General features: G+C 40.9%; 2 protein-coding genes across 2 annotated transcripts in view; both read left to right on the top strand.

The window, feature by feature from the left end:
- Nucleotides 1–6,422, top strand: part of TM9SF3 (transmembrane 9 superfamily member 3) — a 59,107-nt gene extending 52,685 nt beyond the window's left edge. Inside the window, exons 12-15 of the mRNA XM_052660859.1 lie at nucleotides 261–407; nucleotides 851–934; nucleotides 1,062–1,138; nucleotides 4,825–6,422. Coding sequence (XP_052516819.1) covers nucleotides 261–407; nucleotides 851–934; nucleotides 1,062–1,138; nucleotides 4,825–4,892 — 376 coding nt within the window. The 3' untranslated portion in view covers nucleotides 4,893–6,422. The remainder of the gene's footprint in view (nucleotides 1–260; nucleotides 408–850; nucleotides 935–1,061; nucleotides 1,139–4,824) is intronic.
- A 7,220-nt stretch (nucleotides 6,423–13,642) lies between these two features.
- The window catches only part of TLL2 (tolloid like 2), a 141,013-nt gene continuing 138,579 nt past the window's right edge, over nucleotides 13,643–16,076 (top strand). Inside the window, exon 1 of the mRNA XM_052660936.1 lies at nucleotides 13,643–13,832. Coding sequence (XP_052516896.1) covers nucleotides 13,643–13,832 — 190 coding nt within the window. The remainder of the gene's footprint in view (nucleotides 13,833–16,076) is intronic.

Below are 16,076 nucleotides of genomic sequence, written 5' to 3'. Positions count from 1 at the left end.
CTTCTAATTTATTCAGTTTACTTAGAGATGAATACCCTACCCTACTAGTGAATCTGTTCTTGAAAGATTATCTAAGAAAATATTTTTGAGAGAACTGTAAATGATTTAATGAAAGAGGAGGAAGGGAAACTGTTGGAAGTTGCTTGAAAGAAAAATACTGAGATTCAAGTGATAACTAAGGTGCAAATGAGATTTAGCAAGAACAGGGTGAGTTTTATGAATAAAGACTGGAAAACTGTGTCTTTGTTGGGTGTGTTTAGGTATTTCATCTTCACCTCCTTCTGGGCGTATAAGATCTATTATGTCTATGGCTTCATGATGCTGGTGCTGGTCATCCTGTGCATTGTGACTGTCTGTGTGACCATCGTGTGCACGTACTTTCTACTAAATGCAGAGGATTACAGGTGGTGAGTACTGGCTTCTGGGAGGAACTTCTGGGGACCATGTAATTTAAAATAAGATTACATTTGAAATGTATCAAGTGGAGTAAAAATCTATATACAAATTTTCTTAAGATAGTGTAGGAGTTTTGAATTATAGAAACTGATGATTTTAGAGAAAAAATAGTATCAGTCAAAAACATTGGGAGTATTAATGAGGGTCACTATTTTAAACATGAGACATTTGAAAAAGGAAATGGTTTATTTAGGGTCATTTGTAATTGGAAATCTGGCAAAATTTAGGATCTCTCCTTCTAGTTCTTAGGCTTTCTCCTTGTTGATATATTTAAATGCCATTATACATGCATTTGTTTTTAAATATATAGAATCGTAAAGGATGTTTTTATTAAGTGCTTTGCTTTAAAATCTTCCAGTGCCATCCATTCAAAAGAGTTACTCTTTTTCTTCAGGCAATGGACAAGTTTTCTCTCTGCTGCGTCCACTGCAATTTATGTTTACATGTATTCCTTTTACTACTATTTTTTCAAAACAAAGTAAGTGGAGACATTTTCTCATTTTGTATTTTAGTAACTAAGTTTATCATTTTAAATGCTAGGATTTAGGCCTTATGTTGAAAGTAAAAATGGATATACTATATATAAGTTTTTGGTTTTATTTCAGGATGTATGGCTTATTTCAAACATCATTTTACTTTGGATATATGGCGGTATTTAGCACAGCCTTGGGGATAATGTGTGGTAAGTTCTGAAATTCTTAGAATATCATGAGTAAATCTGAGTGTTTCTGAGTCAGAAAAATACAGTAATTGGAAACTGAGAAATAACCTTCTATTGTTTGATCAGGAACACCAAAAGAAACTCAAACATCTGATTTCAGTCCTTTTAACTATTCCTCAAAATCTAATTTATTACCTCTCTGATTTCTTTAATTTCCTGTTTCTAATAATTATGTATAGCACTATTTTCCATACCACAATTAGTTTGTCATTCATGTTGAGAATTGCCTTTTTTTTTTTAATAAGCTGAGATTTTTTTGGAAAAGATTATGGTGTAAACAAGTTAAGGTTTTGGCCAAATGATTTTTGTTTGGAAGTTTCTGTTCCCCTGTTCACTGAGGTAAAAGTCCCCAGGAGGCAGCACAATTGACTGGTTGTGGGTACACACTTGGGTGCTTGCAGACTGAGCTTACGTTCTGGCTGTGCAGTCTGTGGTTCTGTACCTTGATCCGATTCCCCAAGGTCTCCAAGCGTCTATAAAAAGAGGATAATATCACTATTTCATGGATCTATCACAGTCTTCCATTAAATGGAAGAGGTAATAGTTATCACCATAAATAGCATGTATAGTATGTGTGAAATAGCTAGAAAATGAAAACTTTTTAGAAGGACCATGAAAAGTGGAAAAGACATGGACTAGAGAGCCTAAGAGATCTGGATTAAGTCTCCGTGCTGCCACTTAACCTTCTTTGTGGCCATGGGAGGGCATATTAACCTAAGTCTCATTTTCTAATCTGTGAAATGGGCATATCTTTCAGAGTAATTATCTGTAATAGTGTCATGTGTATAAAGCAACAGGTATAATGCAGGTCTGTTATTAGGTGGTGAGACATAATGAGACGTGGTGGGGAGTTTTGGGGAGGAGCAAGACTTTGGGGGGCCAGTCTTGATCGTGAATCCTAGTGCCCCTACTTAATAGCTAAATATTTTGAATGCTTTTCCTGTTGAAATTTCATCCTGCTGCCTGACAGTCCTGGCACATTTCCAGTTCCCTGCCGTTCTGGCAGTGTCCCAACATTTATTCTTTAATGGGTTTATATGCCTTTAGTGCTAATCTGTTTTTGTTATGGGGGGGAATGAGTTCACACTGGAAATGATTAAAATGTCATCATAATACAAAAATTATACATACTCATTGGGTTATGTTGCTAATATGCTTTTTCAGTCAGTAATTGAAAGAAAAAATATTTTAATGTAGGAAAAAAATAATTATGTGAAGGGGGAAATAATTAGATTGCTGCAGATTTTATGTTTTGAGCATAGCATTTTAGTTTTAAAAAAGATTAAGTTTGGGATTATTCCCAAGACATTTATTTTTCTAGAGGGCATATTCGGTCTCTTCCTTTTATAAAGTAATATTTTATAAGATTATTCTTGATACTCATAAGATTAAGAAAAATGATTCTCTAGATTGACACTATTTTGCTTTTAAGCATATCTCTGGTCAAAAGGGAACAATATTTTAAAAGTCTCAAAAATTGAATTTTCTTATTGGACTAGTACTGTATTTGTACCAGTTAAATTTTTGATTCTACCTAAAATTTTACAGATACTTTAAATTAAAAAGAATTCAGGTTTTTAAAATTGAATGGTTATTTCCACTTATCTTGTAAGGACTTGTATATAGCTATTTTAAAATGAATTATCACAATTTTCATATTAAAAAATAAGTATTTATTACAAAAATAGGTTTCCTTTATTGTCTGGGTGGGTTTTTAAAATATTTTCAATATTTAATTATGGGGAATTTTCAAATGTATACGAAAAGAGAAACAGTAGTATATATGTAGTGAGTCCCCACGTACCTAACACACCTAACATCAGTAATTGTCAACTTGTAGCCAGTCTTGTCTTATTTTTATTCCATCTTTAACTCCTTTTTTCCTGATGTGAATCTCGAACTTCATGTCATTTTAGCTGTAAATATTTGTGTGTGTGTGTATATGCATGTGGGTATATAAATACATCAAATGTGTAGTGTTTATATAAAATATTATATAGGTATAATATATAAGAATGCAGTTATATAATATTTTAATATATATATAAAATTTCCTAATGTGCTCAAATATTCACTTAGTATTCACTTTTATCCCACACATCCTCATTTCTTTTTTAATACAGTTTGCATCAAGATCCAGTTAAAGTCCATGCATTGCTTGGTAAAACTGTCTTTTAAGCAGCTTTAAATCTATCGATGTTTACTCTCTTTTCCCTTGCAGTTACTTAAGAAACTTAGGTTTTGGTTGGCTTGTTTGTTTGAAATCCTGTTGAGTTTTTCACACTCTGGGTTAGGCTGATTGTATCCCCAAGGTGTTATTTAATGTTTCTCTGTGTGCTTCCCCTCGTATTTCCTGTAAAGTGGTAGTTACATCTATAGACCTGACCATACTCAAGAATACTTGTACAAGAACACTTAACAGGTGTTTTGTAAACTTTGATAAGGAGGCACTTAAATGTCTGCTTGTCTCTGTGAGGTTAGCAGCCGTTGATAATTATTGCCTGGTTCTTCCACTAAGTCATCAGTGGTTACAATATTCTCATTCCATTGTTCCTTTTATATTTATTAGCTGGGACACTTCTCTAAGGAGAAACTTCCTTTCATCAGCCATTTGGTTCCCTTGAGGTACAGTTTTCATATGTATAGGAAAGGCAGAAAGACTTACTTTTTCCTTCCATACACCAGTTGGGTGAATAAAAGTTAGTTCAAAGGTTAGTTCAAAGTTAGGTATATGTGTGTGTATCATTAACTCATGGAAGACTGACTTTTAGACTTGATGGTAAATTCCTGAATCTAGTGGAGAATCTTCTCTATCATACGAATGACCACCTGTCTTGTCCTAAAGATCTCTTAGTATTTACAGTAAAGAACTATACAGTTAATTTATTCATTCAACAAATATTTATTGAGTATCTTATCATGTGCTGAGCAGTTTTTAAGGGCCAAGAGGCGGAAACTTAATTTAACAAAACAGATTAATTTAACACCCCTTCTTTCTGGTATTTTGGGCCCTGTTTGAGGCTAATTATTCAAAAACAGCATTTCAAAATTCCTGATCTACTTATGTCTCTCTCATCCATGCCCTCAGATGCCTACCTTGCTACCAATCACAGCTTCTACAATTTAAACGTAAAAAAGAAGCCATCAGAAATGTATCCTCTCTAGAGCTTCAGATGCTGTTGGTCCATGGGTCTCAGTCCTTCCCTGAGAGAACCCCTAGTCACTTCTTACTAAATTATCCATAAGCGTATCATATTGTTTGGAGAACATGTTAGTATTGTTTTAATAACCTAGAATAATCTATGCTTAAATTTTTAAAAGACTAATTTTTTTCATTTAATGAATTTTTGTCATTCTGTAATTATTCTGTCTTTTTAAGAGATGATTTTAATTCATATAGTTAATAATTCATGTAATAATTGATATTTAACTATAAAAATGTTACATCAGGCCACACTGGTATATGACAGCAACAGGTGATTTGCAAAACAAGTGACACTATTTTAGTAAGTTTAGGGAGAATGCTAACATTAGATGTTATCTTGAAAAAAGAATAACTTTCCAGAGCAGAGAGCATTTAGTGTTTGTAAATGATGGGTACTGCTCTGTATGTATTTGTTTCCAAACATCTTATTTTATCTTTACAGGAGCAATTGGTTACATGGGAACAAGTGCCTTTGTCCGAAAAATCTATACTAATGTGAAAATTGACTAAAGATCCAAGAAAGCCTGGAACTTCGGATCAATTTCTCTTTCACAGGGGTGGAACTTGGACAGCAAAAAAAAAAAAAAGCGCAAGAAGATTTGGGCTTTAACACTGGGTACTTTATGGGTCTCTTTCGTGGATGGCTTAAAGTAACATCTATTTCCATTGATCCTAGGTTCTTACTGACTGCTTTCTCCAACTGTTCACAGCAAATGCTTGGATTTTATGCAGTAGGCATTACTACAGTACATGGCTAAACTTCCCAAAAACTAGCTCATTAAAGATGAAATAGACCAGCTCTCTTCAGTGAAGAGGACAAATAGTTTATTTAAAGCATTTGTTCCAATAAAATAAATAGAGGGAAACTTGGATGCTAAAATTACATGAATAGAAATCTTCCTGGCACTAGTGTTTCTACAATACTGAAAAATGATGTTCCAGAAAGATCACTTTTTTCTCTTATTTTTACTGCCATCATCAACCTATTGTGGGACATTTTTATATATTGAACCTGGGTTCTTTTTTGACCTGCTTTCCACACCGCCCCCCCGCCCCCAATTCAACTGCATCCTTTTTTTTTTTAAGAGAAAATTTAAAAATATTAAATCCTGCATGTAATATATCTGCTGTCATCTTAGTTGGACCAACTTCCCATTTATTTATCTTAAAACTATCCAGTTACATCTTAATTCCATCCAAAGAAGATACAGTTTGGAGATAGAGGTGTACTTTCTACAATGCAATTTACTGTACAGTTAGAAAGCAAATTGTTAAATGGAGAAGATATTTGTTTTTATTAAACATTTTGAGATTTAGATAAACTACATTTTAATTGAATGTCTAAAGTGATTATCTGCCCCCTCCCCCCAGGTTAGTCTTACATCTTTTTTGGGTTTGAATGAAGGTTTTACATAAGAAATTATTAAAAACAAGGGGGGTGGGTATTAAATGTATATAACATTAAATAATGTAATGTAGGTGTAGATTCCCAAATGCATTTGGATGTACAGATTGACCACGGAGTACTTTTTTCTGATGATGATTGGTGTAGAAATGTGTGAATTTGGGTGGCTTTTTACATCTTGCCTACCACTGCATGAAACATTGGGGTTTCTTCAAAATGTGTGTGTCATACTTCTTTTGGGAGGGGGGATTATTTTCTTTTGTTTTTCTTCTGAGACTCCCAAAAGGAGCCAAATTTGTAATTTAGAAACATTTAATTTTGTTAATCCTGTCTGGGGCACTTAAGTAACATCTAAAGCATTACTGCTTTAGAATGTTAAAATAAAATTTCCTGACCAAATTGTTTTGTGAAAATACATGTGTTTGCAATTTGAAGGTATCTTTTCAAAAGACAGTATTACTGAATGCAGGGTTGTTTTTTTTTTTTTTTATCATTCTTTTCTGATACAAGGGACCCATACTTTAAAATCCCCAATATTGCTTTCGTCTAGATTATCCAGTGCAGTCACAAAATGAATGAGAAGCCCTTTGAATGAAATTATGGCACAAAATCTGTTCAGGTCAGTGTACTGTGTAAAGTGGGGGTGGGTAAAAGTGGTTAGTGTACTAGAGGATGAGCAAATAAAGCTTACAGTTTTCTAAGAGAAGTAATTTTAATTTTGAATACATCTTTCTGGAACGGTCCATAATGTGAAGTTTTCCTAGAACTATTGAGTTTCTAGTTTAATAGTTTGCTATGCAAATGACCACCTAAAAACTATACTGTATATTGGTATTTTTAGAAAGACTCAAAACATTTTAACCTTAATGTATTTAAACCTTAACATGAAGTTCATGCCATTCAGAGTTACATAAGGTGTTTTCATTACAAAATATGTTTCTGTAAATTAATAGACTGCATCCTATAATGTAGCATTAAAGACTATAAAGGGTGGCAAGTTTGATTTCTTACCACTTAAGTGTGACTGACATGAACAAACAAATTTGATCAAAAGCTGTCGGTAAATCCTCTTCTTCAAGCCAAAATATTATATGAAGTGTAACCTGCTAGTTCCTTCATTTTCTGTTTTTTCTCACACCTGCCTTTAAGATCTAATAAGAAAAAGAACTAAAAGTTAGTACTTAATGGCTCATATTATATAACTTTTAAACTACATGTAAAATTCTTATAAGAACATAGAGTCTCTTTGATAGATTGTAAATTGGGTGGCAAGCTTCTATCTTCATAAAATGGAATTTGTTTTTCATGAGTCTTTCAGGTACGATACAGGGTTTTTAAAGAATGAGTGGTTTAGCTGCATTCAGGTACACCAGTTCTCTTACTAAACTAATCTGTATTTGAAATCCTTTGGAATCTTCACTGAAAAATAATTTTGTGATATCCAAATACATTAAGAACTTTATTAAAATGAGTATAAGTCACCTTGAAAAGTCCTTTAGAAAATAGGTATTGGTTTATGGCTTTTTAGAGGGGCTGGGTGTGTGTGTGTGTGTGTGTGTGTGTGTGTGTGTGTGTGTGTATGTGTGTGTCTTGAAGATGTAATCCACAAATAGTTTAGTTCCATAGCTTTCAGTTGTAGAATAGCAAAATATATAATTTAAGTTAATCAAAGGGTAGGATTTTTCCACTTCGTAAATGCTATTTGTCTTTCATTTATTAACATATGCTTAACTTAGCAACTGAAGTTTTGAATACTCTCAAAAACTGGGAATTTGTATCTGTAAGCACGCTTCACCTGAAATTTAACTACGTTAGTGACATTGTTAATAGGTATACCCGAGTACAAGAGTGGGCTTCCCTGGTGGCTCCGACGATAAAGAATCTGCCTGCCATGCAGGAGACCTGGGTTTGATCCCTGGGTCGGGAAGATACCCTGGAGGAGGGCATGACAGCCCACTCCAGTATTCTTGCCTGGAGAATCCCATGGACAGAGGAGCCTGGCAGTGCAAGAGTAGGATAAGGTGGAAATGTAGTGACTGGAAAGTTGGGAAAACATTCTTTAGTATATCATGTTGGGCTTCCGGATTGTATGGAGTTTGCCCATAAATTAAGCCCCATGCCCTTGGAATTAATTACATTGTGGTGATTTCTGAACCTAGTGAATGGTATGCTTGAGTGTTTTCCATTGAGAGTGGATGGATCCCTTTATAAAGGTGGTTGCTGCAAACTCCAGTTCTTCCAAAGCCACTTTATTCAGGGTTTATCCACAAATTGTATTCATTTTGATAAAGCTTTTGTTTCCTAAATGTTTACTGATCACCATATGCCAAATGTTTTGCAAATAAATATTAGTTTAAGATTTCCTGATTTTTTTTTTTAACAGATGTAAAAAAAGAAATAATGTATTAGTGTCATTTGTTCAGGAAAAGCTATATATCGAAGGGCTTCTGTACAGGAATTTTGAGAGAGAAAAGCCTATTTGTAATCTATACACTGAAGTTTCATCTGGGTTTTAAGCTTAGGTTTCAGTGTGTCTTAGTGCTTCATTCTGTTGATTTATTGGCACACATAATTAATAGGAGTAGTGACATGAAAATACAAATATTCATTAGTGTTTTATATCTTCATAAAAATTGCATAGTTATGAAGCTATATTTTAACAGTATGTTAAGGAGATCAGAGAAGTAAAAATTTATCAAGACTGGAAGCATGTATAGAAATAGACTAGATTTAGAGGTAAGGTAGATCAGAAAGTTGACATATCACTGCAGAAAGTGTATAAGATTTAAATTCAGTTTGAGGAATAACTTTTGTTCTGTGAGCGTTTGCTAAAAGCCATCTGATTTGACCTCTTTAGAGCTGTAGGCAGACTTGTGCAGACAAAGGAAAAATTACGTTCTTGTTTCACTGTTATTAGGATATGGAAATAAACTGTTGTGAAAAGTGTTCATCTTGACGTATTTGTGAACGGGGCTAATAATTGATAAAGCAGCATTTTGTGTGCTTGCCCCAGTTGATCAGTTTAGGTCATTTGACGGTTATAAACATTATAAGTAAGAGCTTAAAGGAAAGGAGGAAATAACATGTCGTTGTGTTTGAAGGACAACAGAGTATCTTTGGAAAAGCAGTCCCACGCGGGCTTTTCAGCTGTGTCAGACTTGAACCTATAAGTCCCTGGAGTACGGACAATTGGTGACAGTTGGAAGGAAACAGTTCCTACTCAGTGATGACTTCCATTTTTGTACTCGCCCGTGATTTGTGTTGGCCATGTTCCAACTGGCTTTTTAGTAATAGAAATCCAGTGCAGTATATAATGTGTCACGTTTGAAGTTCTAATCTAGTCTGTTAATCTAACTGAAGTTGAATTTTTAAAAGTAATAAAAAGTCAAATGTTCTTCCCTCGGATGCTTTCTTTCTTTCCTTTTTGAAACAGATGATCCAGGCATAAAGAATAACCCATTATTATTGGCACGCATATGAAGAGATTACTAATAGCTTTCCACAATTAAATAAAGCAGGGGTCAGCAAGCTTTCTGTAAAAAGCCCAATAGGAAATATTTGAGGCTTTGAGAGCCATACAGTCTGTGTCACAACCGCTCTACCATTGTAGCACAACAGCCCTGGGAGACAGTACATCAGCTAATGAGCATGGCTGTGTTCCAGTAAAACAGCAGAAACAGCCAGCAGGTCATAGTGTGCTGACCCCTGAAACAACGGATTTAAAATTTTAGATTTGGGTATTTTCCCCAACTTCATACTTTGAGGGAAAAAATACACAGAAAATGGGAAGAATGGTATAATGACTAAGATTTGTCTTTTTAAGAAATGATTTTTTTTCTTTCATTACCATTCTTTTGACTTTGTTTGTATACAAACTCTGACTCCAGCATTCAGACTCCCCTGTCCCTGTCATCCTCCTGATTGCAGAGCCTTTGTATTTGTCTAGTACTGCTGTTGCACAACAGTTTCACTTGTGTCCTCTCACAACTATCCTGTGAAGCTGATAGAAGAGGCAGCTACATTTTAAGAAACCAGAGCAGCTAAAGAGTTCCTTGTTTTTAGCCCAGAAGTAATCAAAATTAGGTCCTAATGTTTTGACGGCTGTAACTGTAAAATGGGGATGTCACTTCTCCGGCTTATGGAAGTGATAGTCATAGAGGTCACGTTGGAAATGAGTGTTCTATAGCAATGGATGGGATTATTTTTATTGTACTACTAATACATCAAAAGTAGTGGCAAACTTCTCCATGTCTATTTGTACTTTTTTTCGTCTTCAGTTGTAACTGGTTATTTAAATTCTTGTCAGCCTCCTTGATTCTTTTCACCCCCTGATTTTATTACTAGCCCCAGTTGACACCTTACTTGTCCTGTTAGCTGAATAGTTTAAATTGGTGCAAATTTGAGTACTTTAGATCTCTTTAGTGGGCACTTCTGTCTGGTTGGAAAACTAGGAGTTGAATAGAGGAAACTGTTATACAACCAACTTCTGAATTTCACAGTGAGAGCTTCTATTAAATAGCTAATCAATAGTTTAACATTAGAAGGGGAGGGAATAAATTTGTGTTGGGACACATGGAGTCAATGGTAATGCAGTCTAGAAATGTTTTTAAAGTTATCTTCAAGGTTTTGCATACTTAAGGTGGCAGGAGTTTCAAGTTTTTTAAATGAAGGACATAGTTGTAGGGGGAATTTTGACATAAGTCATTTAAACTGGCCCATGTCACAGTTCTTATGGCTCTGTGTAAGCCACTGAGATTATGGGAGCTAACCTTGGAGGTCACTGAAGGGAAGAGAGGGTCCAAAGGGGGTCCAGAGAGTAAGACAGGTCTGATACAGGTTAGAGACCCAGAAGGGTAGGACAGACAAATAGGTTAAATGTATAGGTGTGGTCGCTGCTGTGATGGCATGACGATGCAGCCTGTGTGGTTACGGCAAAGACATGGAGCAGCAAGGCCCTATTAGGATGAATGCAAGATGTTTAATGCAGTGTGAGTAGACATAATGGAGATGGCAAGAGGTCAAGGCTGGAATACACATGTAAGGACAGCCTGATGGTGGATGGAGGGCCTGATGTTCCCCCCTTAAACGGGCTTAGGTAGGGATCTCAGCCACAGAAGGTTTTAAACAGCTGCTGAAAATCCTAACAGTATGAAATAGTTTAAAAACTTAGTACTGTCTCAGTGGTCAGTTCATGGAAACCAAGAAATAAACCAGCAAAAGAGAGTGCCCTCTTTACCCTGAAAGGTCTGCTCCCCACCTTGGAGAAGGTTGTGTGTGGTAACCTGGAAAGGCATCTAGAGGAAAAAGGGACCTCTGCCGAGTAGTTATGGAAAACTTGGTAGGGGTGGAGGCGTTTTGAGAGCTGCTGCAAGAGAGCTGTGGAACTTGGCATAGGGCGTAGCAGCAAAGAGTTGGGTGGATGACAGACATCTGACTGAAAAGGGACAGTTGTATGGACTTGCGATCATGAGCTGTGGAGGAGGAAACCCACAAATAACTAATGAAACTGGGTTGAGTGGCTTTAGATCCCAGAGCCTTTTATTCCAAATCTATCTCATTTTTTTAATGGAAATTAAAAATACATTTATAAAATTATTTGAGCACCAATTAGAGTTTAAAATATAAAAGTGGTAAGTGAAATCAGAAAACATGAAGCTGAGAAAAAATATTAACCATTGCTTTCGATTGTTTCTAACTTCTCTGTACTATGACTCAAGTAGTTCATTCATACTTGTTTGATAGCCTTTAAGATAGTGTCCAGACATGGCATCTGACATAAAGATGCAGTCTGCTCATCCTAGAGCACGACTGTCATCAAAATATTTGGGCAAAGAATGTTGGTGAGAAGCCTGGCAGCTACTCACGAGGTGGGGATTAGAGGCAATAAAAGCTCACAACCTCAGTGCTTGCACAAGAGGTCGCCTGTAATGTCTTATTTTCCGGAGGAATTCCCTGCTAATGAGGCCAGTTGGCTGTTTGCCTAGTGCCATCTGGAGACCTGGAAGTGTCACAGAAGTTTGTTAGGCCTTTGAGATGTTGACGTCGTAGACTTGTCTACTGACAGGTGGTGACCTTCACTGGGTTAAATGCAGAGACCTATGGCGTTGGGTTTGACTCCTTCCAGCGTTCAGGCAGAAATGACGTTCAACTCCTTCCCATACTTATTTAATGGCCACTTGGTCCTCCCTGCCATTTGGTGGCATCCATTCCCCTCCTGCTGCCAGCCTGCCCCAGATTACTCCCTCCCCTCTGTCAGTTCTTGCCCAGTCTGGCTCCATCCTATATATATATGCCCATTTGATGAAGGCTCAGCATGAAGCAGGGTCAACTTACATTTCTAAGGGCCAAGACGAAACATCCAGTAGTTGAACCTTTACTGGGTTGTAGGGCTTGTCAGCCTGCTTATTAGATGATCATAATGCAAGAAATTCAGAGTCCTGTGCAAAGCCCAGCTCTGGGCCCCCTGTCTTGCTGCTTTATCGTTGGTGACTATGAAACCATGTGGAAATCCCAAAGGAAATCTTGTTCCTTTTTCCTGCTCGCAGTTTAAATGGAAAAAAGATTCTACTGGGTGTGATGCTGACTACACATTGATGTATTTTACTTCTTAATGGGGCAATTTTGCTTTTGTGGAAAGGTCTTTGAAAAGCCTCTTGGTAATAGCATTTTTATGTCTATAAATCAAATTGGCTCAATTCTAACAATTTTTACATTTAAGGTACAGCATAGGAGGGGGTTTCAAATATCTCTTGATTATTCTCTTACACTATTTGGGCATATGTTGTTAATTAGCAAAAAATTAACCAGACTTCAGAAATGGTTGTTTTTATTTCATCAAGTTAATGGTGAATGGCTTATTTAATAAAACATGCCTATAATTTAACACAAATAGTAGGTATAGCTGTTCGTTTGTCAGTCTTGCCTGTATGAAGCGTCTTGCACTGTTTTCCTAAAGGACAGGGTCACGTAGAGGGGAAATCCGTCATTTTAAATCATTATTTTCTAAGCCACTTAATATCACCAGCCATACGTTAGGTTAGGTGGTTACTGCAGCAAGCGCCGGTCACGGCTGGACGAGGGAATGTGGAGAAAGCTGAGAGGATCGTAATCGTCGGTTTTTTCATGCGCCAAAAGCGACCCAAAGAGAAGATTCGCTTCATCCCTACAAGGAAATGATTCTCCGAAAAGCACATAGCGAGCTGGTGGTAATGGGGATCGCTCGCATTAGGTTTGCGGACCGGCGCTCACAGCTCTAGCCACTGCCTCCAGTCTTCTCCCACGTGTGCACCGGGGAGTTGTGAAGTGAATTTTGAGAATAAAGCAAGGCGGGAAGTCCAGCCTTGGTCTTCAGGAGCAGCGTTGAAGGGAGGGTGGGCCAGAGGCGCTGTAACACCCAGAAAAGGGCGCCCTTTGCTCGGTGAGAGCTCGGCAGGCCCCGGGTCCTTGCCTTCAGCTTCTGCACCTCGCTCCCCTTCCTCCGAAGTTGCCGAGGTGCCGGGAAGAGGAGGGGCCTCGCTTCGGGCGCCCGAGTGATTGGCTGCCCGGGGCCCCTGGCGAAGGCTGTGCGGTCCAGCCCGGGTGGAGAGGGGCGGAGCGGCCACTGTTCCAACCACTGCCACAGTCGCAGCCGCCGCAGCCTCGGCCGACGAGCAAGTAGCTCCGAGCAGCGGCTTCCCAGGCGCGCGGACGCGGACCGGGACGCCGCGCTCTGGGGGTTCCGCGCCCGAGCCATGCCCGGCAGGCGCGCGTAATTGCCGTGCCGGGTTGCCGCCGACCCGACTCTACGCGGTCGCTCGCCCAACAGTCCAGCTTTCGGTGCACTCAACTCCCTCGGTCTTGCCGGCCGCTCGCAACCATGCCCCGTGTGACTGCGCTCGGGGCCCTTGTGCCATTGCTGCTGCCTCTCCTGGTACTGCTGCTGCCGCTGCCCCGCGACGCCGGGGGGCTCGGGGAGCGCTCGGACGCCACCTGGGACTCGTCGGCGCTGGAAGGCGAGGAGAGCGCGGAGCAGCAGCTGGAGCATTACCATGACCCGTGCAAAGCCGGTAGGTGCCGCCGCCGGGGAAGTCCGGCAGAAGTTTGCCTTTGAAATGCAAACGAGGTAGTGGGCAAGCCGGCGCGGCAGTCTGTGGGGGCGGGTCACCCTTCCCCTCCGCTGAGATCCCCCGGACTCCCCGGGAAAACAATGCCCCAGAGGGACTGCTTAAATACGTCTCCGGCTGGGACGTCCTGGCCCCTGGTGTGTGGCGCGCACCGAGTGGCGGCCGCGGGAATGTTCCCAAAGTGTCCGAGGCTGAGAGGGCGCTCAGGGGCTGGGGCGGGCCCCCGGGTCGCCTGACAGCTAGGTGGTCAGCACGGGCCACCGCCGGACGCGCTGAGCTGGAGCAGAGGGGCGGGAACCGGGCTGGGCGCAGCGTTCCCAGGTTTAGACCGAGTCTCTGGTTTCGATTTCATGGCGTTTGTAAGTTTCACGCAAAGTTTCCCAAGATCTTGTGGTTACTCTTGGGAAGAGAGTTTAAAAAGGGAAAGCTTCACTGCTGGCAAAAGGAAAGCGGTAGCCGACGGAGAATGAACATGACTCGAGTTGCTGCAGACTTCCGCGTAGCCTGCTCTGTGGTCGCGGCTGGGGGTCGTGCTGGGTGGGCAGAGATGGAAGCCGTCAGGTGCTCTAATCCGGACAGGAAGCCGCGCCCCGGGACGCGCGGGTGTTTCTGGCGCTAATCGCGGCCCGGGCGCTGCAGCTCCAGTTCCCACTAGGGGCTCGTGTGTCCCAAGGGTAGCAGCTTCAGCCGCTGCAAAACCCGAGCGCATGTTCCAAAGAAAGCCGTGGGTCTGGGGCAGTTCCCAGCTGGAACCTTGCTCACACTCCTCAAGGGGTGCTAACACTCCCGAGAGCATTGGTCTGAAGCCCGCCGAGCAGCTCCTGGCCCGGGGCCGCGGGTAGAGGTGTTTATGTCTGGGCAGGGTCCGGCTGGTTCTGTGGGCGGCCCTCTGAGACGAGCGGACAGAAGGAAGCTCGCATCCTCCATGCGCAGAAGGGCAAGGTGTTTTACTTCTGTTGAATGAGGGCGTGCCGTGGGCCAGTGTGGGCCCCGTTCCTCACTCCCTGGAGAGGCTCCGTCTCCCCTCTAGTAGGCTCAGTTTTCTCTTCTGCACTGGGGAAGTAATTGTCGGAGGTCTCAGATAATTTATGGGGAAATTCTGTGCACATGGAACAGTCATGAAGACACGGCTTGTGTTGCTGCTGCAGCCAGTGTAGTCTAGGCTCTGGTTGGCAGGTCAGAAGTCTTGAAATCTAGGGCAGACCAGGTTACTCCGAGGCCAGAGAACCTAGGAGAGCGTCTAAGACTTGAGAATCTTGCGGAGGGTGCGGATCAAACCAGGCTTGAGGGCCTGGTCTTACCCTGAAGGAAGATTTCTCCAGAATAACAGTCCACTGCTGTACCTTGTGGGGTTTCTGAGTTAGGAAGGAGGACAAAGAGTTGATCCCTGGGTAATTTGAGAGAATATCCACAGGTAGCATGTCCTGACTGAGGTGTCTCAGTTCCTCACTGGACCTAGGTCCCAACCAGGCCTGAAGAGCCTCTGGAGCAATGAATGGTGGCCTTGCCTGAGAAAAAGGACACTGAGGATACCAAACTGGGATGGGGGCTACATGGAGTAGATCTGCCATCGGCCATCACCTGCACCTGTCAGAGCCTGGATTTTACTGGATGTGAACCAGGGGCCTGTGGGAGGCAGAGTGGGCCTGGACGGGGGTAGCAGTCAGTGTATTTGGCACCTCTAGGACGCTGAGTGCTCATCTGGGCCCTGTGAATCTGGGTGAAAGAGATATAGGTCTTGTCTGGGAGCTCTCCAGCTGCTGGTCTCAGCTTTGTGCAATAACACTAAGGCAGCTTGGGGCCTCGTTTTTCTCCAGTAATTTTAGAGAAATTGCTAGATAACCAGGGCTTGCATGTTCTGCGACTCTTCCCAGATGAGATGGGATGGGACGGGACGGGACGGGACGGGACGGGACGGGACGGGACGGGACGGGATGGGACGGGATGGGATGGGATGGGCGGGCAGGGCTGGGAAAGTAGGTGTAGGCTTTCAGCCAGCTCTGAGCATCCTCCACAGTCATCCTCCATCCTCCCAACCCCCTGACCTCTCCCTCATCCATGCCAATGCTTAGAGTGTCCAGAAGAGGGCGATGGCAAGAGAGACATCAATAGGCTCAGGCTTCTGGAAATTCCCTGAGCAAGGGAACAGCCTTCTAAGGACAATAAGCAGTTCACCAAGGACTGGCA

Source organism: Budorcas taxicolor, chromosome 23 (assembly GCF_023091745.1).
Source record: "Budorcas taxicolor isolate Tak-1 chromosome 23, Takin1.1, whole genome shotgun sequence".
NCBI classification, from domain to species: Eukaryota; Metazoa; Chordata; class Mammalia; order Artiodactyla; family Bovidae; genus Budorcas; species Budorcas taxicolor.
Note: the sequence above shows the minus strand (reverse complement) of the source record. Positions and strands in the feature narration are given on the sequence as shown.